Here is a 22,229-nt window from a genome sequence, read left to right on the forward strand (position 1 = left end):
ATGGGCCTAACAAGGGTGCCACGAAGGATTCGGAATGAGGACGATTACTCCATCAGAATCGAGGCCACAGATGCCAACAGGAGCCATATCTTTCCGCATGGCCGAAGCCAGTGATACTGGGAATGCCACCGAGATTGCGACGGTTGCTGTGCACCAGAGTTGGCGCAATGTTTACAGTACCCGGGTGTAAAGAGGAAGAATTACGAGGCACTTTGTAACTTCAATAAATTTTGCGAGTATCGCTACCAGTGCCAACGATCAAGGGTCTCGTCCGGATCAGTAAATACCGCCCCAACCAACTATGTGACGAATGAGAGGCGATTTAAGTGTCTCAACAGTGACAAGGCATATTGCGAGACAAACGCAAGCTCCAGGTTCGCAGACATCATCATCGCCACTGAGGGACGTATCATGCGTCCTACTCGACTTCACCCTTCTTGACTTGGCGCATGCCGATCTTGAACATCGGACTTTGCGTGAGTGTCTCCCAGTCATGGATAAAGTAGGACTGTTTCAGCGAGATCTCCATCTCGGTTTGACCTCTCTCGAGAACTTCATCGTCGTATGCTTGGACGGCCTCGGCAAGGGTTGCCTCGGCCTTGGATACTGACACAATCGTGCTAACGAAGTTGGAAGCGTCTTGCAGCGCGTTGTTCAAACCTTGGCCGCGGTCTGCAGAATGCATCGTATCAGTGATAAGATGTGTGGGGAGTGGGGGTCCAGGGTCTTGCGCAGGCTATGGTAACGCAGGAACGCGGAAACTTACGGGGTGTCATGGGGTGAGCTGCATCTCCACATAGTGTCATTCTTCCTCCTCTGTTATCCCATTTCTTCGACTTCTCCCAGTAGGTCAAACGATCCAATGGGATTGGCGTACCGTCCTTGATAGCGCGGCCGACTGAACGCCAGGGCTCGGCGTACTCTTCGCAACGTGCCTTGAAAAATTTGAAACGGCCGTCATTGGTAGTCAAATCAGCAGAAGGGGGCGTGGACTTGTCGTTCCAACTCTGCATGACCTGGAAAGACCAAGTTTCCGGTGTCTCGGGATCAGGGACGTCCATAACTGACTGCGGGTCAGCGGGCCGATCGGTAGGAATGCAAGAGAGAACAACTTACTTGACAACCAGTACATGGTCCCGTGATCGGGGTGTATACTGTTGATGAAGATCTTGTTGTACTTACGTATCCGGAGAGCAAGCTCGGCGTCGAACTTGTATGAGAAGTTGATCAGGTTCACGGGGATGGTTGTTAGTTCAGCATCTTCGGCACCCACGATGGCCTCCCTGAGGCGTGATTTCGCACCATCAGTACCAACGACGAGATCGCCAACCGCATCGCCACCGTCCTCGAACTCGACCTTGACTCGTCCGTTGTTGTGCGACGATGAGTCCTCGATCACGTAGGCACGCACAACCCGCTTGCCATACTGCACATCAATGCCCTCGCTGAACAGGTTACGCATCTTCTTCCGACTGACACGCATTGGCTTCTCGGCTCCCATCTCCAAAAGAAGGTCTCCCGTCTTGCCATTGTAGATCGGCAGGCCGCTGACCGCATCGGTGGGCAGAGACGGATCAGCGTAGGCTTCGTTGAAGCGGGCAGTGAGGTCGTCAGGAAGGCAGGAGGCGATGTGAGTCGAGCCCCAGTGAAGGGTCATGCCCCATTCTCTGGGGCGTGTCTGGTATGTTGCGCTTGACTCAGATTCGAAGATGGTGAATGCGATGCCATTCTGTACATGTGAGTGTCCAAATGATAGTGCTTCTGTGCTCGTCTCGACGGACCTTCTTCAGACCCTGCGCGACAAGCAGTCCACTCGTGCCTGCCTCTCTTGTTAGCTTCAAGCTACCCCTCCATGCCTTTCTCAGACACTCATGCAGTTTCATTTACCGGCGCCAACGATTAACACATGCAGATTTTTATTAGTGGAACCCGTCATCCTGATCTCGCGAATGATGCTGTGACGACTCGTGAAAAGCACGTCGTGTACCGGAGCGCTGGGAAGGAGTCGGCGGCTTCATCGTGTACGTACTGGAGCTTTGAGCTGTCTTCGGCGAGCTAAAGTCGACCTGCTAGCGCATCGACGATTCGAGATCAAGCAGGGGACGGCCCATGCCACCGCGTTAGGCGTCGAAGACAGGCCTGACAGGAGGCTGAAGTTGAAGTTGTGTGCTGCTTCATTTCGGGCTGTTATCGTAATTCGCTGAGCAGCAGCAGTTACTTGCACGCCACCTGCCTCGCCCTGCCACATTCGGTGCGCATTGCTCGTTCCCTATTTCGCCGCACCTGTCCCTCCCCGACACTACAACACACCAAGACCACCAACAGCCAAGCCCGAGGCGAATGGTAGCTGCAGGGCAATGAAAACCACTCACATGTGACGAAGCGTCCCCGCTGCGTTGTATTGGTTGCATTTGTATGGTCGACATCGACGGGTCCAAGGCGGAAAAGGATTTCCGCCGAGCGCGGCGACTCCCGTCTGGCCGTCTGGCACCACCGCCAAACGTCAACCCTTGTTTGAACAACAAAGACGACCCTGAACCCAGATTCTTTGATCTCCCGCCTTGTTGCTGCAAACCGCTGTGACACGACAGCACTGTTGTGACCCTGCGTTATTGCGATCGGAAAGAACGTGGCTGTCTGCATTCCACCAGAGTTTGCATGGTCGTACAAGAGCTTGGACGTCAACCTGTGGCTGAACGAGTGGCACAAAACGCAGCCAGCACGAGCCTGGGGATACTGCCACCTGCCATGGAGACCAGCGCAACTGAGAGCGGCTCGCAAATTGCCGGAGGTGGAGCAAGTGATCTCGATGTCTGGTCCAGCTCAGATGCTGACTCGTCTTATGGTGACCTGGCGGATGAGACGGCCTCGTTAACATCCAGCATTATGGCCGGGCACTACGAGAACGGGAGACGGTACCACGCGTATCAAGCTGGCGGAGAATACATTCTGCCCGACGATGAGCAAGAGCAGGACCGTCTTGATATCAAGTACGCATCATTGCAGCTTGTCTTTAGTGACAAGGTCACGTTCGCGCCGATCGAGCACCCACAGCAGATCCTTGATATTGGTACCGGGACCGGAATCTGGGCCATCGATGCCGGCGAGCAATTCCCTGGTGCAACTGTTACCGCTACAGACTTGAGTCCTATCCAGCCAACATGGTAAGTACGGTCTGTCATGTTACATGCACCCCGCATGACCCACCCGACATCTCGACCCGTCCTGAAAGGATGAGAGACCCCAGACTAACACCATCAGGGTTCCACCAAACGTCAAGTTCGAGATTGATGATGCTGAAGCGGACTGGACCTGGCCACTCGACCACTTCGATCTCGTGCACATGCGCACGATGACCGGGTGCATTCGCAACTGGGACAAGCTTTTCAGACAGGCCTACGCCCACACCAAGCCCGGCGGCTACATCGAGCTGCAAGAGATGGATTACTTCGCCATAATTCAGCCAACCTCCCGCAACCCTGGCACGTCTTTGCACTCATGGTGCATCGAGCAAGGCAAGGCCGCGATGCAGGTCGGCGTTAACCTGAGGACGAGTGTGGAGTTTATGAAGGAGAGTCTGGAGAAGGTGGGATTTGTGGATGTCACAGTGCGAGAGTTCAAGCTTCCCATCGGGCCGTGGCCGAAGCAGAAACGGCTCCGCGACGCGGGACTGTTGCAGCTGAGCGCCATGCTGGAGGGCATTGAAGGCTTGAGTCTGCGGCTGCTGAAGTTTTACGACGGGTGGACACTAGACGAGCTGAAGGTGTTATTGGCAAAGGTCAGGACCGAACTAAAGGACCCAGGGTGTCATGCCTACTGGCCGCTGTAAGTGCTCATCCCCTCATCGTCGACGAGAGTCACACTGACAAACATAGCATCGTGGTCGTCGGTAAGAAAGCAGAATGAAGAGAGCGACGAACATTCTTTCAGCCTGGGCAACCATACACATAATGTTTCCTCCACAATACTATCCCGCCTACCCTCCAACCGCTCAACAGCATGTGTTGGATGCTCACTGATACTTGACCCTGACTCTCCAGCATACCGTCCTCACCACCCATGATGTTCTGCCCACACCGCGAGGGATTGATTGACTATACACGGGCGCTTCAAAGATGAGGCGCTAGACTCAGTGGGACAGGAAGCGGATCGAGCTTCAAATCGCGATTTCGAGTCTGAGCAGGATCGCTAGAGGAAAATGCAGGAATCACAAAACTTGAAACAAACGTTCTCGACTTTACTTTCACCGAGGCGATGATCAAGAAGGCGGACGTGGACTGAAACACAGGCAGTCAGGAGGTACATCCTTAGTAGGAAGCACCGATGCTGACTTTGCACACACCCATATCTCTTCGCCATCTTCTTCTAGTTGGGCCCTCTGTTGCACTTGCACATCACTCAGAGTCGGAGGCATGGATTGAACCAAGCGCGAAGGGGCACGAGAGCAGCATACAAACAACGCGCACCAAGAGTCAACAGTCACATGCTGAACGGTATGGAAAATGTTCTACTGCAACGAAAGCTCGTCGCGACTTCACGTGCAAGTGCAGCAATTCGACTTACTCGTGACTTGAGCCTAGGGCCGCGTCGTTTTGCCGAGGCTCTCCCCAGCTTGCTGCAGCCGCACCGTCGCAACCGCATCAAAGCCCGGCTTCCTCCACACTCGTCCGCCAACACCCGCCGCCTTTCTGTTTCTGCCTCGAACACATCGCCGCGACCGCGACTGTCATCTCACCATCTCTGCTCGTTCGGAATTCAGACGGTGAAGCGTTACACAGCAGCGACGATACGACCTCGGGACCCTGTCAGGAGTTTATTCGGAAAGTCGAGATAACGAAACGACAAGATGGTCGCAGACGCACTTGTTTACCACCCTACGGTATCGCACTACCTGAAGTTTGTTGCGACGACAGGTACGTTTTTCTCTGCGTGTTGTCTGCTTTTGATAGCACTTGTCCGGTGCTCTCCTCGGCCGCTCGACCCTGTCACGAGCCTTTGTTGCAATACCTGACCACCCCCGCTGACACGCCACAGTCGGCCGCGACAAAGTCCTGCGCACGGTGCAGTACTTCTCACGCTTCCTGGCATGGTACCTCTACCGCACAAACCGCCCCCTCTCATCCATCGCGCCCTTCGACGCAGCCAAGAAGCAGCTCGGCACGGCGCGCAAGCTGATGCGCGTGGGCAAGTTCGTGGAGCACTTCAAAGCGGCCGCGGTAGCGAGCGACAATGCCTCGCTCGACCCCGTCATCAAGGCTACCAGCGTCGGCCGCCAGCTCGGATACGCCTTCTACATGCTGCTCGACAGCGCCAACATCCTCGACGCGACGGGGATCCGCAAGGCCGCGCACGCGCCGGCGCTGCTGCGCACCGCTAACAAGGCGTGGCTGAGCGGCATCTCGTTCTCGCTCGCGCAGTCGCTGTACGCGCTGTACGGGCTGCGGGCGCGCGGCGCGGTTGTCGCCGCCTCGGCTGATCCCGAAAAGGTCGTTGAGCTGAAGAAGGTTGCGCGCGAGTGGGACGCGGTTAGAGTGCAGTTGCTCAGCGACCTGTGCGATATCACGATCCCCGCGACGGCGCTGGGGTGGGTGCAGCTCGATGATGGAATTGTGGGGCTGGCGGGCACGACGAGCTCGTTGCTGGGCGTGTGGGCGCAGTGGAAGAAGACGGCGTAGAGGTGGGTGCTGAAGAGGGTGGCGGGTGTAGTTGATGCTGTGGAGATGCTGAGCCATTGTGGTCTGTGGCTCGAACGTGCAAATCTATCATTTCATTCATAGTAAATCATTGTGTATCCCGGGTGAACGCCAGTCAGAATCCCGCCACCACGCCCGATGCTGGAAGATGCCTGTGAGACGACGCCAAATACCCCGCCCCGCACTCAGCGCCGTAGCGGTCGGCACGCGGCTGAGCCTTGTCAGAGCAGACAAAAGTCACTCTCGACCAGACTTGTCAGAGCAGACAAAAGTCACTCTCGACCAGACTTGTCAGAGCAGACAAAAGTCACTCTCGACCAGACGTGTCAGAGCAGACAAAAGTCAGGCTAAACCTTGTAGAAGCAAAACGCATGGTAAAAGTCACTGGCAGCAAGCTCGTCCTCGCGCGTGAGCAGCTGTCCCGAGCGGCGATCACGAACACCCATGCGGTCGCTCAGCGGCCCAAGTTCGGCATCGTCCTTGTGCTCGTCCCAGACGTCGCGGAAGGGCTTGCGGTACTGCAGCTCGAGGTTGTAGTCTTCGGCGAGGGCGCGGAAGGCCTCCCAGGGCACGACGTACTCGGGCGCCTCGACGGCCTCCTCGAGCCAGTAAAAGTACTTCCAGCCGTAGGGCGGGCGGAAGGTGCCGTCTGGCGGCGTCTTGCCTGAGAATTTCACGCGGTAGATGCTGTTCCCGAATGCGAAGCCCGAGTCTTCAATCTCGCCGTCCTCGACGTCGGGCTTCTTGTCTTTGCTGTCGGCGGCGGGCTGCTTGTCTCTGCTGTCGGCGGCGGGCTGCTTGTCTTTGCTGTCGGCGGCGGGCTGCTTGTCTTTGCTGTCGGCGGCGGGCTGCTCGGGGGCTGCGGGCGTCGTGTCTTCTGGCTTGGGGCTGTCGAGGCTCTTCTCCGGGTCCCACTCGCCTTCGTCGTCGCTCGCAAACGCCGGCCGGTCGTCGTCGTCGGCGCCGTCGGCGCCGTCGGCGCCGTTTGTGTCTGCGGGCGCGGTGCCGTTGGCCTTGTGGTGCTCGACGACTTTGGCGGAGAGTATGTCCGAGTTGGGGATGCAGCCGATGAAGCGGCCGCCTTTCTTCAGGGCGCCGGCAACGTTGCGCAGCATGCCCTTGGCCTTGGCCTCGGACTCGAACGCGTAGTGCATGCAGAACATCATCGTCACCATGTCCCAGCCGCCGCCGCCCCAGCGCTGGCTCACGGCGTTCCCGGGGCCAACACCCGGGTCGATGCCGACGTCGCGGATGATGGGGATGTCGCCCAGCCACTCGCCGAAGCAGTCCTTTGCGTAGAACTCGGCGTGGAACAGACGGCGCGACTTCTTCTGCATGGACGCGTAGCGGTCCTTGGCCTGCTTGATCGACACATCGGCCGGGTCGCAGCCGACGTACAGCTCGACCTTGCGCGAGGCCTGCCACTTCTGCAGGTCGCCGCCCTTGCCGCAGCCGATGTCGAGGATCTTGAGGTTGCGCTCGTCGCCGATGAACTTTTGGATGAGCGACGACTTGACCCAGTTGTTGTAGCTGCGCAGGCCCTTGATCTTGCTGTCCGTCTGCCGCCACTCGCGGCCGCGCTCGGGCACCATGTTGTAGTGCTGCTTGACCACATCGTGCACGCCGCGCGACGCCGCCTCTTGCTGGGCCACGCGCGCCGCTTCCTGCTCGCGCTCGCGCTGTTTGCGGAGCGCGGCGTCGCGGTCGGCCTGGGAGAGCCGCGCTCCGGCGCCGGGTCGCTTGCGCTGTCGCGGGGGCGACGTCGACCGCGAGCGCGATCTGGAGGGCGAGCGGCCGCGCTTCTCGACCATGGCGTGGTGCGTTGTTCGACAGTACGGAGCCAGTGAGGAATCGTGTGGGTGGAGGGGAGCCTTGAGAGCTGGCCCTGTCCAGTCGGGTTCTTGAAGACAGCACGGAGCCTTCAGAGCACGTCTATCTGAAGAGTAGCAATTGTGCGCAATAGTATGGGTGTAGTCCGCGGAGGCATCTACCGGTACTCTGTAGACTTGGCGCCCAGCTCCGCTCCACCGCGCTTGCCAAGGCGTGCATCATCGCCGCATCTTCGAGCTCACCCACTGACAAACAATCACCACGTCCGAGCCCTCTTTGTCTCCCACCACACCTCCTCTACCTCCCACCACATTTCCTTTACTACCCCATCACACCTCCTCTACCTCCCACCGCACCTCCTCTGCCTCCCACCACGCCTCTTCTGCCTCCCACCACGCCTCCTCTGCCTCCCACCACACCTCCTCTGCCTCCCACCACACCGCCCACCGCTGCCATGGGAGACCCGCTGTACGCCAAGTACCCCGACCTGCAGCTGGCCCAGCATGTCTTCCAGCTCACCAATCCCGCCGCCTCGAAGCCGATCAAGCAGTCGTCGCTCAAGACAGTGCAGGACGCCATCCAGGAGAACAACATGGCCCCGCTCTACCGCTACCTCGCCCACCCCACCGAGGGCGTGCTGAACGCTTCGGGCGAAGGCTCCTCGGACCAGCACGTGAGCCACCGCAGACCGTCGGCCAGCATCGCCAGCATGCTCGCCACACGGACGCCCGCCCTGGATGCGCCGCTGTCGTGGGACGAGAAGCTGTACGAGCGCTTGAAGGCAGAGAACGAGGCCGAGCTGGAGACGATCCAGAAGGAGGAAGACGAGGCGGCCGAGAAGGCAGGCGAGACAGAGGTGCAGGCAGCGCGGGGCAAGCGGGCAGAGCTGTACAACCGCATAGGAGACAAGGTGCGTGCATTGCATGTGCACCGGGCGCCGAGATGCTGACCGTGACCAGGACAAGGCCATTGCGAGCTACGAGGCCATCTTCGAGAAGACGGGCATCCTGGGCACCAAGATTGACATTGTCCTCGCCATAATACGCATTGCGCTCTTCTTCGGCGACAAGGTGCTGGCGAAGAAGACGATTGAGCGAGCGAGCACATTGGTCGAGTCTGGCGGTGATTGGGACCGCAGGAACCGTCTCAAGGCCTACACCGGCCTGCACCTGCTCACTGTCCGCTCACACGCACAAGCGGCGCCCCTCCTCCTCGACAGCCTGTCCACGTTCACCAGCTACGAGCTGTGCAGCTACTCGAACCTTGTCGTCTACGCCATCCTCGCCGGCTCCTCGTCGCTGAAGCGCGTAGACTTCAAATCCAAGGTTGTCGATGCACCAGAGATCAAGGCCATTGTGGGCAGTGGAGAGGAGAAGCTCTCAGCCATGACAGGGTCCGCGGCGGGTGACGAGGACATGACGGATGCATCAGCCTCGACGGCAGCGCCCGCGCCGGCTGCCGTCAACCTGACAACACTCGGTGGCCAGCACGACAAGGAGGTCCCTGTCGACTTCTCGCCGCTGTCCAAGCTTGTCAAGAGCCTGTACGAGGGCAACTACAAGAACTTCTTCACCGCGCTGGGCGAGGTCGAGACCAACTTTCTCAGCCAGGACCGATACCTCTACGAGCACCGCGGCTGGTACGTGCGCGAGATGCGGCTGCGGGGCTACCAGCAGCTGCTGCAGTCGTACCGCGTCGTCGGTCTGCAGAGCATGGCGAACGACTTTGGCGTCACGGTCGATTTTCTCGACAAGTAAGCCTTCTTGCGCACGGCAACAGCCTTCTTGCGCACACGGCAACAGCCTTCTTGCGCACACGGCAACAGCCTAGAGCTAACAAGAAACAGGGACCTCGCCAAGTTCATCGCCGCCGACCGCATCCCGTGCACCATTGACCGCGTCAAGGGCATCATCGAGACCAACCGCCCCGACGACAAGAACAGGCAGTACGTAGACGTGGTCAAGCAGGGCGACCAGCTCATCACAAAGCTGCAGAAGTACGGTCAAGCCGTCAGGCTGAGGGGCAGCGAGCGCGGTTGAGCCAAGGTCTAGCAGGGCAGAATCACGATTGGACATGTGTAATGATGTGGAATAGTAGACTTAGAGCCATCCAGCAGAGACATGCAGGATGAAGCCAAAATGAACAGCGTCACGTCTAGACAGTCGCGACCTCGTCGAACGGTGATTTGCGGCGCTAGACTGTGAAGATAGCTTACCTCTCCACTTCACACCTCAGCACACTTCCAAGGAGCTGGGAGCAAATCAACGACCTCGCAATGCACGGTCGATGCTGCCCAGACAGCACAAGCCACGCAGCTCGGAAACCCCCTGCACAATCGCCGTGCTCCCGCAGCTATCTCCGCCTCTCGGCATGCAGCGCGCAGGGCACCGTGGCACGTCGAGGGCGGGCAAATCTGTGGGCGGGACGGGTTTCCATAAGCTCAGCTGTCAGCCGCACTGTCGACTGTCGACTTCAATTGCACTCGATCCCAGATACACAACTCCACGGCGTCCCAGATACACAATTCCACGACGTCCCAGATACACAGTTCCACGGCGTCCCAGATACACAACTCCACGACGTCTCAGATACACAATTCCACGGCGTCTCAGATACACAATTCCACGGCGTCTCAGATACACAATTCCACGGCGTCTCAGATACACAATTCCACGGCGTCTCAGATACACAATTCCACGGCGTCTCAGATACACAATTCCACGGCGTCTCAGATACACAATTCCACGGCGTCTCAGATACACAATTCCACGGCGTCCCAGATACACAACTCGACGACGTCCCACGCGGAGCATCGAGACGGTCCTACCACGCGCCTGGCTAGATACGCGGACGGGCCCTAGCTCCTTATCGACTGATCTCCACCCCACTCGCCCGCGGCATGTCGCCGTCATCGGCTCACCTCCGCCTGAGCGCGGTCACGAGGGGTGCGGCGTGCAGGCCCAGGGTCGGTGTGAGAGGTAACTAGCTGTCCGTCCTATTATCGCAAGTCCATGACCGCTACGCTGGCTAGCTGGCTGCCTCCCTTTAGTCACGTCTCAAGTGGGCCGGCAATCAACGGGCGGAGCGATTGGTACATGATGCTGTTGGACCCCTCCACGGCGGTGGGGCGCATGTCCAGCTCTTGACGCATACTTTGTAGCGAGGGTTGCGTTTTGGTCTTTTACGTGGCGCTGATACCCTTTTTTCGCTCACACATATTCCAGCACCACGCATCGCGCTCGTCCGCTGTACACAACCGCACTCGCCACGTTCGCCGTCACTTTGCTCGCACGCTCGCGCCATGTCGTCCGGCATCACAGAGACCGAGACGGTGCTCACCCTCGAGAACATCAACCCACACGTCCGCGCCGCCAGATATGCCGTCCGCGGTGAGCTCGCTGTAAAGTCGGAGCAGTACCGCGCGAAGCTGGCCAAGGGCGAGGGCAAGGACCTGCCGTTCGACACCGTCATCGCTGCCAACATCGGCAACCCCCAGCAGCTGGACCAGAAGCCCATCACCTTCTTCCGCCAGGTTGCGTCGCTGCTGGAGAACCCGCTGTTGCTCGAGCACGAGGATGTGCTCACAGGGAGCCTGGGCTACCAGAAGGATGTCATCCAGCGTGCCCAGAAGCTGCTCAAGGAGGTCAACAGCGTAGGCGCATACTCCCAGTCTCAGGGTGCGCCAGGCTTTCGCGAGTCGGTCGCCAAATACATCGAGCGCCGCGACGGCTACCCCTCGTCCTTTGAAAACGTATACCTCAGCAATGGCGCTTCGTCTGGTGTGAACACACTGCTGCACGTCATCTGCGCGAAGCCAGAGACCGGCATCATGGTCCCCATCCCGCAGTACCCCCTCTACACCGCCACGCTCTCCGTCCTCGACGCCCGCTGCGTCCCGTACTACCTCGACGAGGCCGCCAACTGGGGCACCAGCCTGGAGGCCATCCAGGAGAGCTACGACAAGGCCAAGAGCGAGGGCACAGATGTCAAGGCCATTTGCATCATCAACCCCGGCAACCCCACCGGCGCCTCCCTCCCCGCCGAGGACATCAAGAGCGTCCTCAAGTTCGCCGCAAAGAACAAGCTCGTCGTCATCGCCGACGAAGTCTACCAGACCAACGTCTTCATCGGCGAGTTCGTCTCCTTCAAGAAGGCGCTGCGCGACCTGCAAAAGGAGGCGCCTGGGCAGTACGACCACATTGAGCTCGCCTCCCTGCACTCGACCTCCAAGGGCATGGTCGGCGAGTGCGGTCACCGCGGCGGCTACTTTGAGCTCGTCGGCTTCCACCCGGAGGTCGCCGCCGAGATCTACAAGTTCATCTCCATCCAGCTGTGTCCGCCCGTCATCGGCCAGTGCATCGTCGAGATGATGGTCAACCCGCCCAAGGAGGGCGAGCCCAGCTATGAGCTGTACAAGAAGGAGTACGATGCCATCTTCAAGGGGCTCAAGGAGCGCGCGTACGCACTGTACGAGGCGTTTAAGAAAATGGAGGGCGTCGAGGTCGGCGAGCCGCAGGTCTGTTCTCCCCCCTCACCCTTCCACTCCCGTTTTTTTTTTCATCGCTCACACGTCCAGGGCTCCATGTACCTCTTCCCCACAATCACGCTGCCGAAGAAGGCTCTCGAGCAAGCCAAGAAGGAAGGCCGCGCCGCTGACGAGTTCTACTGCTTCCGCATGCTCGACGCAACGGGCGTGTGCACCGTCGCCGGCACAGGCTTTGGGCAGAAGGAGGGCTCGTTTCACTTCAGAACGACCTTTTTGGCGCCTGGCACGGATTGGACGCAGAGACTTGTCAAGTTCCACGAGGATTTTATGCAAGAGTTTAGGTAGTCTTGGTCTGACTCGAGTTGCGCTGCGTTGGATAGCGGTGCGCATCGTGTGCAGAGAGTAGGTAGGTGACCGTACATAAAGGCATGTTGATAACCCAGCTCCAAGCACACGACTACCGCATCACTGCACCCCCCGTGCCGCCGTTTTCCCTGTCATTCACCTTTCCCATCCAAACCCTTTCCCCCCTTGCCGTCTTCGCTGCATTCCCCTCTTGGCCCAAACGAGCCGGCGCTGCCCATCCCTCACTGTATGTTTGACTTGGCCGGGGTATATACGTCCTCCCTCCTGCGCGGAGTATATCGGGGGGTCACTGCCCCCTGCACATCGTGAGTGTCCGACGCAGCGCTGCCATGTCCACGCGGTGCTACCACTGCGCCCGGAGATGGCTGATTAGTTCGAGGAGAGGAAGAGGAATCACGGTGCTGCGGTAACGAAGAAAAGTCACCTGGCACAAAACATGTCGAGGATGGCACTGCATATCTGCATTGCTAACTAAAGCTCAGCCACGCATGGTCGGCTACACGCCTTTCTCCGACGGCCTTGACGTGTTAAACGGATTCCCGCCCGTTTCAATGCGCGTCGTCGTCCGCTTGCCCACGCAATCCCGATCCAGCTCCGCAAACCAATCATAGTCGCTCTTGCCCAGGTTGTCCGACTCGGGGCTCGTGGGCGTGCACAGCACGCGCTGGGATTCTGTGCTCGCGCGGCCGGCGCGGTGAGTGTTGTCCGTCTTCGGGAACGGTTTTTCGACGCTCGACGCGATGCTACCTTTGCTCCTGTGCATCTTCGCGCCTGCGAGCGAGTCGCGGCTCGGGCGCCGGTCGAAGGTGCGCGCGATTGTGCTGAGGTGGCTGGGCTGCGGCGCGCGGGGCGACCCGGGGGCACTCTTGAATGCGGCCTGGTCTGCGAGGCCGATGCCGGATTGCCCGTCCATGCTGGTCTTTGGGTATTCTTCGACGCGGACGACGATTTCGTTGACGACGAGGATCTTGTTGGTCGCGAAGGAGCTGATGATGGGCCAGAAGATGGGGATCGAGGCGCATAGGATGGCGATGTTGACTTCGAGGACGCTGAAGATGTACAACACGGGCAGGTGGTAGGTCATGTCGAGGATGGGGATGGTGCCGGCGCGGTTGATGCAGAGGACTATCATGCGGCCTATCGATACTGCAGCGGCGCTGGAGAAGCATTAGCACAGGCGCAGGATGTGCGTCGTAGGTACTTACACCCCGCCCATCGCGAAGAGAGTGATCAGTCCCACTCTGCTCTTACCCGCAAGCCGCAGCATCCCGAGGAAGGGCAACGGCAGGAGCAAAACTATGATATCGAGTAACATGTTTGACGCGGCATGCGCCGCCCACATGGCGAAGAACTCGGCCGGGACTTTGGAACCCCAGCCCACACACTTGCCCTTCAAGGTGTAGTTCCAGTTCTTTGCAACTGGCCGGCAAGGGAACAGCGCAAGCACGAAGAATATAAAGCCCCATACAGCAGAGAAGATGAGGACGGCCCAGGTGCATTTCCTTGCCAGTCGGTACTGTGGCGAAGCGATCGAAGTAGCCGTCTCGGCAAACAGGCGCAAGTATTGGAACAAGATGGCCAGTTTGATAAAGGCAGTGCTAGCGCAATAGGCGGCATTGCTTGCCCACACGTGCTGCGGTGGTGGTCAGCTGACATTTCTGGAGTGCAGAGAAGCACACGACTAACCTTGAAGTACGATTTTCTGTCACCCGCACTGAGCGTGTAGAAGTGGAGCCCGAGTCCATCGTACGGCACTATCGCAGATATCAGAAAGGGCGGATCTTACGAGTGGGGTCTGACGTACTTAGGCAAACCATACTGTCTCCAGCTATGCTGGCGAGTGCAGCAAGGAAGAGAAAGGCATCATCCCAGCCCCAGAGACGGTCTCGGAAGCGGCTCCACAACCGCAGACTTGCAGCAATGATGGCGAGTGACTACATCTGAGGGTGAGCGGGGGCGATTGAGACGGTGGGAGGTGGGCTGTCACGTACAAGAAATGTAATTGTGGTCCCCAAGATTGTCTCCGGATGGTTGACCGAAGGGAGATGTGCGTTCCTGGGGTCACTTCTCGCGTCTGCTGGTGATATAGCCATCCTCGTCGAAGAGATTGCTCAGCGCCGTTGTCTGGCGCATGCAAGCCTCTAAAACAACGATAAAGCTCGGTATCGTTGAATTCTACGTCGCGTGTCCTTTGTGTATTGTCCGTTCGTGAGGGTCAGCCTCGGGCATGCTACATTATAGTCCGAACGGGGTCAGTAGGTCTCGGTATGACTACCGGATTTGAGGCCGACAACGGGTCGTAGAAGGATGAGCGAGTGCAGAGTACTGTGAGGGTAGCGAGTAAACCACTGATCAGCATCCACGAGGTGAACCTTAATCCCCTAGCATGGGACGGGTGTGCCTCGCCATGCTTAAGGGCTGGAGCTACCCACATCCACCGAACACGACTTTAGTCGTGTCATGGTCTAGGGCTCTCCTGCTCCGGCTAGCCACAAACGGTTGCGACGGTCAAGGAGGTGCCTTTTCGTTGGAAAGTTGGATGATTATCGGATACCAATGCCAGCAGTCCCCGCGGCGCAGGGACGCAAATACCCCAAGGGGTCTGGTGGCAATGGAGTTGGATCTTGAAGCCAATGCGGTAGTACCCACAGTATCTCGGCGAGCGTCTGTGACAGAGAATGGCTGTTTGATCGCCAGCCTAATCTACTTGGCAGAATTGCCGTCCTTAGTGCGAAGGGTGTGCAGTGGGCCTGGTGTTGGTGAGACGTCTTTGTCCATTAGCGACGAAGGCAAAGAACAACAGTTCCTCAGAAGCCTCCCGTTCGCTGCACGCCTTACGCCGCCTTACCCTCCTCGAAATCGCTCCCGCAACTTTATGTCGAACAGCGTCTGCTACTGCGAATGGTTGCGACCAAAACTACGGGTCGTCTTTCGCTTTGAGGACTTGCCAATCTCAGCCCTGCTCCTCACACGTGCGTGTCGATGGTGCATGGTGGGGTGACAAAAGGAAAGAACTCCGACTTTGCACACGTCGTCGTCACCCACAGAGATGCATGCGGATGGTGACCCTTGAGGGTGGTGTGCCCTGAGACAGCATTCTGGCCTTGACGGTCTACATTAGGGTTTGGCGTGACGGTTCATCATTTGACTTCTGGCATTGCTGCATGAATACGTGCTGAAGACAGGCTCCGGCCGAGCCAAGCAGCACTCTTTCCTTCTTTTGCAGCGCAATCTGCAAATGCAGGGGTACGTTAGTCCAACACGAATTGCTTACGGCTGTTGTTACCCTGCTGTAAGTAATCCAAGCCCGCCATCACCACGCGCGCCTCGTGATCCGTAACCGGCATGGTATAACGGTGTTACTGCTGTGTCAGTCTCATCGTTCGCTGATCTCGACCGACTGCGGAATCCGGATGCAGCTTGCCGTTGGTGTTTGTTACACTTGTCTTTCCTTATGGTAGGTGTCGCGAGCCTGAGTCAGTAACTTGTGCAGCACGTTCGATCGCAATCGCACCGTTCGTATGACGGGCCGTCTTCTGCGGAGCGCTAGATGAGGTGCATTGTGCACATTGCACACTGCATGGCAGCGCGCTGGACATTGTGCGATTGGCATGGAAAGGCCAGACGCTGACGTAGAAGAGGAGAGCTGAAACGTAGAGACTGCAGGTAAAAGCCACACAACGACAACATCGACCACTCAGCTGCCGTCACGACCTTCGATTGCTGATACAGACTCAACAGCTGGTTGCAGGATAATGGCATCCGAGGCGAGTACGGTCCGATAAAACTCAGTGCGTCGGGGCCACAATCTATGTACGAAGTACCTACGTATGCGAAACGATAGACCGTCCTTCGTTTAGACGATCTCTTCTCTCTAAAGACTGGGTAAGTATATCGATATCTATGTATCGCAGTGGGTGTGGCGTGACGTTGAGGTACGTGCGCCTGTCTCCTAGACACTTTAGAAGGCGGATGCTCCACACCTATCCTGCCGACAGCGCACTTCTGGATTCATCCTCCTTTTGCTAACGATCCGTGCGGCAACTAGATCCAGAGATTTCTTCCACTGTATGGTTCTGATCTATTCACTATCCAAAAAGCTTCCAGTACAGCTCGGGTACCTTCTTTTATAGTCATCCTGAGTGTAGAAGACTCGTTAATTTGGACTCTACGTGAGGGATCCAGTTGGACCCGCTCTCGCACCAAATCGACGCTGAAAGGTTTCACCAACGTCTACGCGACATCCAGTCAATAGGCACCTCATGTAGACATTCTCTGAACGTGAAGGGAAGGAAGCAGCAGTTTAGATAAACTTCAAAAAGGCATCAGATGCCCTGAATGCTTCTGGGCTGCTGACTGCAGCCTGTTGCTTGTTCGCGGGCTTCTGCAGGGTGCGAGAGACCAGCTCTTCTCGCCATGACAGTCATACCTCTCTCCATGCCGGATGGAAGTGAGCTTGCGCATCTCCTCTCAGGTACGTGAACTCAGGTAGGTAGCACATGTAAAACCAATCACGCACCAGAAAGCTCTGCCAGGGATCGCTGGTAGGCGCTAGAAGCGGCTAGCTCGCCCAACGCCGCTGATGCTTGTGGGGAGCTTATCGCCTCGACATGAAAGCTTGGTGACGAACGACAACAGGACAGATGCCGGCCTCGCAGGAAGTTCACGCTCTGTCAAGGCATTTCCCTACGTGCTGCTCGCTTCAGTACCACACAGAAGCTCAGCGCTCACCAGACTCGGAGGATAGAGGTCGGAATTGATGGCAAAGCCGTGGAGTGACATGCCAGACTCCTGCCGAACACGTGCTTGTGCACACGATACATTACCGAATCAAGCATAGCTCTTACGTCTTGCCGCCTCCTAGAAGCTTTTCTTTGGGCTCCCACTGGCTGCAGTCCAAGGTAATTGCGCCCGCTGCCCGTTGAGGGAGTTGCAAGAGGTTGGAGGCGGGGATCACACGGTCAATCTTTGGGTGGCACGAATGCGGGACCTGGGTGGCGAACCAGATGCGAGGGACCGACTTCAGTGTTCCCGCATAAAGAGCTGACCATCGCTACCGTTCATCAAGCTCGTTGCGGCTCTGCTCCAACATCTGTTCTTTGTGATAATACTCACCCAGCCATCGCAGGTATCTTCCCTCCAACAGTCGCAATTGAAACAGGACATCTAGTCAAGGCCACGGCTATTACGCGCAGTGATGGCTTCCGCCAAAGAAACGTCTACAAAGCTACGAGACTCGAGCAACGATGACACCGAACGCCATGGCAGTGTCGCAAATGTCGACAAAGGGAAATGGGAGCGCTTGTGGCCTGTGATAGCATGCGGGGCTGGACTTTTTAGTGATGGATATCTGAACAACGTACGTGCCATAGCGTTAGAGTCAGGGTAGAGGGACAGTTTCCTACGCGACCATGCCCGAGCAGTACCTTCGATCCAACGCGACCTTTCAGCCCATGCGATACCAGACTCAGTATGAAGACGGCACTTAATGCTGATAAATTATTCCAGATCATCGGTCCTGTCAACACCATGCTATCTCGCATTTATCCCCAGGAATACACAAATTCTTCCGCCCAGGCAAATGTAGCCAGCATCACTTTCGCGGGTACAGTCCTAGGTAAGTATTTTCTACAGAGATTGCGAGCTTTGAGCCTTGCACATGAGCTAACATTGAAAGGTATGCTCTTTTTCGGATATACGTCCGATCATTTCTCGCGCAAATGGTCGCTATTCGCATCCACGATCATCATTATCCTCTTTGCTGCACTCGGCGCAGGATCATACGGCGCAGGCGGTAGTCCTTCGGGTCTACTCGCAGCTCTTGTCGCCTACCGTTTCTTCTTAGGCATAGGTAAGTTCGAGAAATCAGCCCCTTAAACCTTGTCACAAAGACACCAGTGACTGACGACACCTAGGAATTGGCGGCGAGTACCCAGCTGGCTCTGTAGGCTGCGCTGAATCAACTGGCGAGCTTAAGTCTGGTAGCCGCAACAAGTGGTTTATCCTCTTCACCAATGTCCAGATCGATCTTGCATTCTTGATCGCCGCCATTGTAGCAACCATAGTCGTTCTGATCACCGGCGAAGATTATCTACGTGTCGCATGGCGCGTATGTCTGGGCATCGGTATCATCCCGCCCCTATCGCTGCTTTACCTACGTGTCAAGCTCCAGGAACCCGAAGCCTTCAAGCGGGAGTCATTTGCGAAAGCAAAGACACCATGGCTGCTTGTGGCCAAATTCTACTGGTTCCGCTTGTCCATCGTCAGTATCATCTGGTTCATCTACGACTTCAGTGCCTATTCCTTCGGCATCTACGGCAGCACCATCCTTGCCAACCTGCTGGGAGCGGAAACAGCGCTATGGAAGAGTCTTGCCTGGAACATTCTGCTCAACTTCTTCTACACACCTGGTGCTCTGGCCGGTGCCTTTGTTGCAGATCTCCCATACATGGGACCCAAGAAGACATTATTCATCGGCGTCACGCTACAAGGCATCGTTGGCTTCATCATGGCAGGCTGTTACCCCTGGTTGGGTAAGTCAGAGAACGTCGCTGGATTCGTGGTCGTCTACGGAATCTTCCTTGCTTTTGGAGAGTTCGGTCCCGGTGATAACATTGGACTCATAGCTTCAAAGACTTGCGCGACCGGTATCAGAGGCCAATACTACGGTATCGCAGCTGCGGTGGGCAAGATCGGTGCCTTCGCTGGATCTTACGCGCTCGATGCGCTGCAGACAGCTGCTGGCGATGACAAGATTGCAGCGGGACGTAATCCGTTCTTTGTTGCGAGTGCGTTGGCATTCCTTGCGGCAGGGCTTGTCTTGCTGCTGCCACATATCGGTCAGGACACAATTGACGAGGAGGATATCAAGTTCAGGGATTTCTTGAGGTCGAATGGCTACGACACAAGCAAGATGGGTCTCGAGAGCGCGGCGACCACGAACAGTGAGAGGGTCATTGAGGCAGAGAAGTAAGGGGCGAGACAACAAGTGGTCATCGAGTTGCGTCGATCCGCGAGGCTAGGCCATCATGCAAGTAGTGGAGAAGTCAGTTACAACAGCAAAATCCCAATAACTTCCAGAGGTTCGAGTAGATGCGCAGTACTTGCAGACAGATGCTGACGGCTTTCCAGAAAAAAAGCATTTCGGGCTTTCAGCTACAAATGCACAGACACAAACACATCTGACGGTAAACAAGTAGGCACAGAATTCAGCAAGGTGCTCTTGCCTTGCTCGTATATCTGCCGTGCGCCCGCTGACGATTGTGATTGAGCTATGCAATACTTTCCTTACCACCTCGACTCTTCACATGCCCCTCATTTTGAAGCCTCCGAATTCGGCTTAGTTGTCTTCGTCCAACTTACCGAGGTCAACACACTGCGCCCGGAGACGTCTCCGCCACCTGCACGTCACTGTGCCTGACGGCCCTGCATCGCAAGCCTTTCCCGCGGCTGCCATACGCTCAACACCTGCTTCTACTGCATGCACAAGTTGACACGGAGCTCCTGGAGACGCAGATACAGCATGTCACGCAATTACGTGAAAACAGCTCTCCCACGGCGAAGTATCTGGGTACCTCGGATATAGCGCGTCAGTCGACGCAGCGTGTTCTCTGGCGACATGGAGCAACCCACCACTAACCCCACAAACAGGCTCGAGATGCGGCTTGTAGTGGGCCCGAAATCCTTGAAGTAATGAGACGTGGCCGGACCGGTAGTTCAGAGTGGATAAAGACAAAGTACTAAAGCCAAGCAGACCCTCCAAAAAACATCACTCCAATTGCTGTACTCACATTCTTAAGCCTCACCACTCAGTCCCCCTCCTCACTATAGCTTATCTCATCATGTCTCCCGCAGCCATCTCGAACGCAACGCCCACTGCCGCCCCAATCAGCAGCAAGACCTCTCTCAAATCCTCCATACAATCCGGCATCGCGCCTTCCCCGAATAGCTCCTCCAAAACGCACGATGATATCCCAGCATGGGTGAATCCCGACCTCACACGTTTGATGCGCGTCGATAAGCGTCCCGGCAACTACGCCAGCGCCTCATACTCGCTCGTCGCGCTGCCCGCCGGGGCAGTCTTCGCACGCATAACGCAGCCCACCGTTGCAACGGTCGCGTACTCGTCTGTTCAAGCAGGCAAGAACCTGCACATCGAGCTAAACTGCGATCTGGTATACATCAACCACTCGTGCTCGCCTACGTTGATCTTCGATATGGCGAACTGGGTAGTTAGGGTCAATCCTGATTTGGAGGGCGGGCTGAAGGAGGGCGACGAGTTGACGTTTTTCTATCCGAGTACGGAGTGGAGTATGGCGCAGCCATTTGATTGCCTGTGTAAGACAAGCGAGTGTAGGAAGACGATCAAGGGGGCGAAGGACATGAGTCTGGGTGATTTGGATGAGTATTGGCTGAGTGAGCATATTAAGGAATTGCTGCATGAGAGAGACGCGAAGAAGAGAGGGCTATAACAGCTGGGGGCCTCCGAAGAGATAGACAAGGGTTGGGAGACAGTAATCGAACAACACCGCAATATGACGGCATTGCTTCGATATGTTCGCTCTGTCAGAGAGGAGCAGAAACTGCTGTACCTAAAGCTTGCGCACGTCTGCAATGATGCGGTACCAGTACAGTACCTTTGGAATGAATTCCGGAGGTTAAAAGCCAGTGCCGATGGATCGTCCCAGTTATTCGCAAAGAAGCTAGGAGGTATACGTAACTGCGAGCCCGGAGTCAGAACGTAGTCGTAAGGTAGGTCTTCCAGGGCGAAGAGCCCGCGATGTCGAGAATTCTGGGCTTCGTTCACATCAGACAGTAACGATGAGTATACAAGGTAGGTTCTGAACTCTGTAGCTGCTGTGGATATTGAGGCCTGCTGCTTCTCGGTCTCATCAAAGGCGAAAACCCTGCATCTTGATCACGCTCCGTTACATTCTGACTGTTCGATCTTTAAATACTTCCACATGACTAGTCGAACCCAGCAATGCAGCGCGATTGGTCCGAATGTACAACTTCACTGTTTGCCCGTTCACTCTGTCCCCCTAACATCAACTCGGCCTACTTCAAAGGTATGTGCTGTGTTGGTCCGGGGGCCAACTGAGGGGCCATGAATTCTTCTTGATGTTACCAGTAGCACGACAGAAAAAGTCTTTACAACATTCCTTACCAGGTCTAGAACACATCCCAGCTTATTGTTTCTCAATTATGCGTACCTTTCCCGACTCAGACCAAGGGGCTCAACCGCATTCTCTGAAGACAACGTACTACTAAATCACCAGCTTAGGCATTTTTCTGCTGGTAATAAGCAAGTACAGTGATGAATCTCCGGTACAGTGATGAATCTCCAAGGCAAAGCACTGATTCTGTTGGTTCTCAGAGATGAGTACGGTTTCTAGAACAGTAGGGTAGATGTAACTGCGTGAGCAGTGTCGGTCGGAGACTGTGATCAACGAGTGTATTGCTATCTGTTGTCGTGTTGTGTGATGTTGTGTTGTTCAAGCTCTCGGCTCTCAGGTAAGTGTACTTGCCCACCGGGCAGTGCCTGCTACAAAAGAATATCATGTGATCTGAGCCACGTGGTTGCAGTAGACGCCTGGGTGAAACCCCTGACAACAGCTGAAGTAACGAGGAGTGGTAAAGCGTATTGTAACGGTTGAGAGGAGAAGCAGATCACGTGTTGTTGGCGGTGGTCTGGTGCTGCTTCCTCTTGTTGTTGAGCACCTCTTACCTCAGCTGCATCACAAACACGTCATCAAAACAGACCCCGCAGCGAGCCTTGGAGAGCAAAGATACAAGCAGAACAAGAACACAGAACAACACAATACACTTGTTTACATTTGCCCTTGATACCGCAA

General features: G+C 56.5%; 11 protein-coding genes across 11 annotated transcripts; 8 read left to right on the plus strand and 3 right to left on the minus strand.

Annotated features, from left to right (window-relative positions):
- Positions 1–170: 170 nt before the first annotated feature.
- Positions 171–1,819, minus strand: M421DRAFT_423284 (FAD/NAD(P)-binding domain-containing protein). Its single transcript, XM_033593415.1, has 3 exons — positions 1,117–1,819; positions 767–1,063; positions 171–672 (listed from the first exon to the last, which is right to left on the minus strand). Exons 1-3 carry the CDS (start codon positions 1,655–1,657, stop codon positions 419–421), a joined length of 1,092 nt encoding a protein of 363 aa, XP_033446254.1. The 5' UTR covers positions 1,658–1,819; the 3' UTR covers positions 171–418.
- Positions 1,820–2,748: 929 nt separating this feature from the next.
- M421DRAFT_68694 (S-adenosyl-L-methionine-dependent methyltransferase) lies at positions 2,749–3,829 on the plus strand (the record flags this gene model as incomplete). The annotated part of the gene is made up of 2 exons (XM_033596540.1): positions 2,749–3,164; positions 3,262–3,829. The coding sequence occupies 2 exons, from the start codon at positions 2,749–2,751 to the stop codon at positions 3,827–3,829; spliced, it is 984 nt and encodes a 327-aa protein (XP_033446255.1).
- A 1,017-nt stretch (positions 3,830–4,846) lies between these two features.
- Positions 4,847–5,675, plus strand: M421DRAFT_68716 (peroxisomal biogenesis factor 11; the record flags this gene model as incomplete). The annotated part of the gene is made up of 2 exons (XM_033596543.1): positions 4,847–4,913; positions 5,035–5,675. 2 exons carry the CDS (start codon positions 4,847–4,849, stop codon positions 5,673–5,675), a joined length of 708 nt encoding a protein of 235 aa, XP_033446256.1.
- Positions 5,676–6,022: 347 nt separating this feature from the next.
- On the minus strand, positions 6,023–7,640 carry M421DRAFT_423288 (mRNA cap methyltransferase). Its single transcript, XM_033593416.1, has 2 exons — positions 6,519–7,640; positions 6,023–6,437 (listed from the first exon to the last, which is right to left on the minus strand). Exons 1-2 carry the CDS (start codon positions 7,502–7,504, stop codon positions 6,041–6,043), a joined length of 1,383 nt encoding a protein of 460 aa, XP_033446257.1. The 5' UTR covers positions 7,505–7,640; the 3' UTR covers positions 6,023–6,040.
- Positions 7,641–7,977: 337 nt separating this feature from the next.
- Positions 7,978–9,562, plus strand: M421DRAFT_7506 (26S proteasome regulatory subunit RPN7; the record flags this gene model as incomplete). The annotated part of the gene is made up of 3 exons (XM_033597099.1): positions 7,978–8,433; positions 8,483–9,276; positions 9,370–9,562. The coding sequence occupies 3 exons, from the start codon at positions 7,978–7,980 to the stop codon at positions 9,560–9,562; spliced, it is 1,443 nt and encodes a 480-aa protein (XP_033446258.1).
- A 236-nt stretch (positions 9,563–9,798) lies between these two features.
- On the plus strand, positions 9,799–10,365 carry M421DRAFT_7507 (uncharacterized protein; the record flags this gene model as incomplete). The annotated part of the gene is made up of 1 exon (XM_033597100.1): positions 9,799–10,365. One exon carries the CDS (start codon positions 9,799–9,801, stop codon positions 10,363–10,365), a length of 567 nt encoding a protein of 188 aa, XP_033446259.1.
- Positions 10,366–10,824: 459 nt separating this feature from the next.
- On the plus strand, positions 10,825–12,354 carry M421DRAFT_68549 (alanine aminotransferase 2; the record flags this gene model as incomplete). The annotated part of the gene is made up of 2 exons (XM_033596532.1): positions 10,825–12,039; positions 12,100–12,354. 2 exons carry the CDS (start codon positions 10,825–10,827, stop codon positions 12,352–12,354), a joined length of 1,470 nt encoding a protein of 489 aa, XP_033446260.1.
- Positions 12,355–12,871: 517 nt separating this feature from the next.
- Positions 12,872–14,468, minus strand: M421DRAFT_7509 (uncharacterized protein; the record flags this gene model as incomplete). Its single annotated transcript, XM_033597101.1, has 5 exons — positions 12,872–13,532; positions 13,581–14,008; positions 14,062–14,129; positions 14,180–14,309; positions 14,367–14,468. 5 exons carry the CDS (start codon positions 14,466–14,468, stop codon positions 12,872–12,874), a joined length of 1,389 nt encoding a protein of 462 aa, XP_033446261.1.
- A 173-nt stretch (positions 14,469–14,641) lies between these two features.
- On the plus strand, positions 14,642–15,649 carry M421DRAFT_230169 (uncharacterized protein). The gene has a single exon (XM_033588395.1). It carries the CDS (start codon positions 14,762–14,764, stop codon positions 15,374–15,376), a length of 615 nt encoding a protein of 204 aa, XP_033446262.1. The 5' UTR covers positions 14,642–14,761; the 3' UTR covers positions 15,377–15,649.
- A 1,923-nt stretch (positions 15,650–17,572) lies between these two features.
- Positions 17,573–19,348, plus strand: M421DRAFT_68696 (glycerophosphodiester transporter; the record flags this gene model as incomplete). The annotated part of the gene is made up of 4 exons (XM_033596541.1): positions 17,573–17,734; positions 17,884–17,992; positions 18,053–18,226; positions 18,291–19,348. The coding sequence occupies 4 exons, from the start codon at positions 17,573–17,575 to the stop codon at positions 19,346–19,348; spliced, it is 1,503 nt and encodes a 500-aa protein (XP_033446263.1).
- Positions 19,349–20,216: 868 nt separating this feature from the next.
- M421DRAFT_7511 (uncharacterized protein) lies at positions 20,217–20,846 on the plus strand (the record flags this gene model as incomplete). Its single annotated transcript, XM_033597104.1, has 1 exon — positions 20,217–20,846. One exon carries the CDS (start codon positions 20,217–20,219, stop codon positions 20,844–20,846), a length of 630 nt encoding a protein of 209 aa, XP_033446264.1.
- Between the last annotated feature and the right edge of the window lie 1,383 nt (positions 20,847–22,229).

This window comes from Didymella exigua (genome assembly GCF_010094145.1).
Source record: "Didymella exigua CBS 183.55 unplaced genomic scaffold M421scaffold_25, whole genome shotgun sequence".
Classification (NCBI taxonomy): Eukaryota; Fungi; Ascomycota; class Dothideomycetes; order Pleosporales; family Didymellaceae; genus Didymella; species Didymella exigua.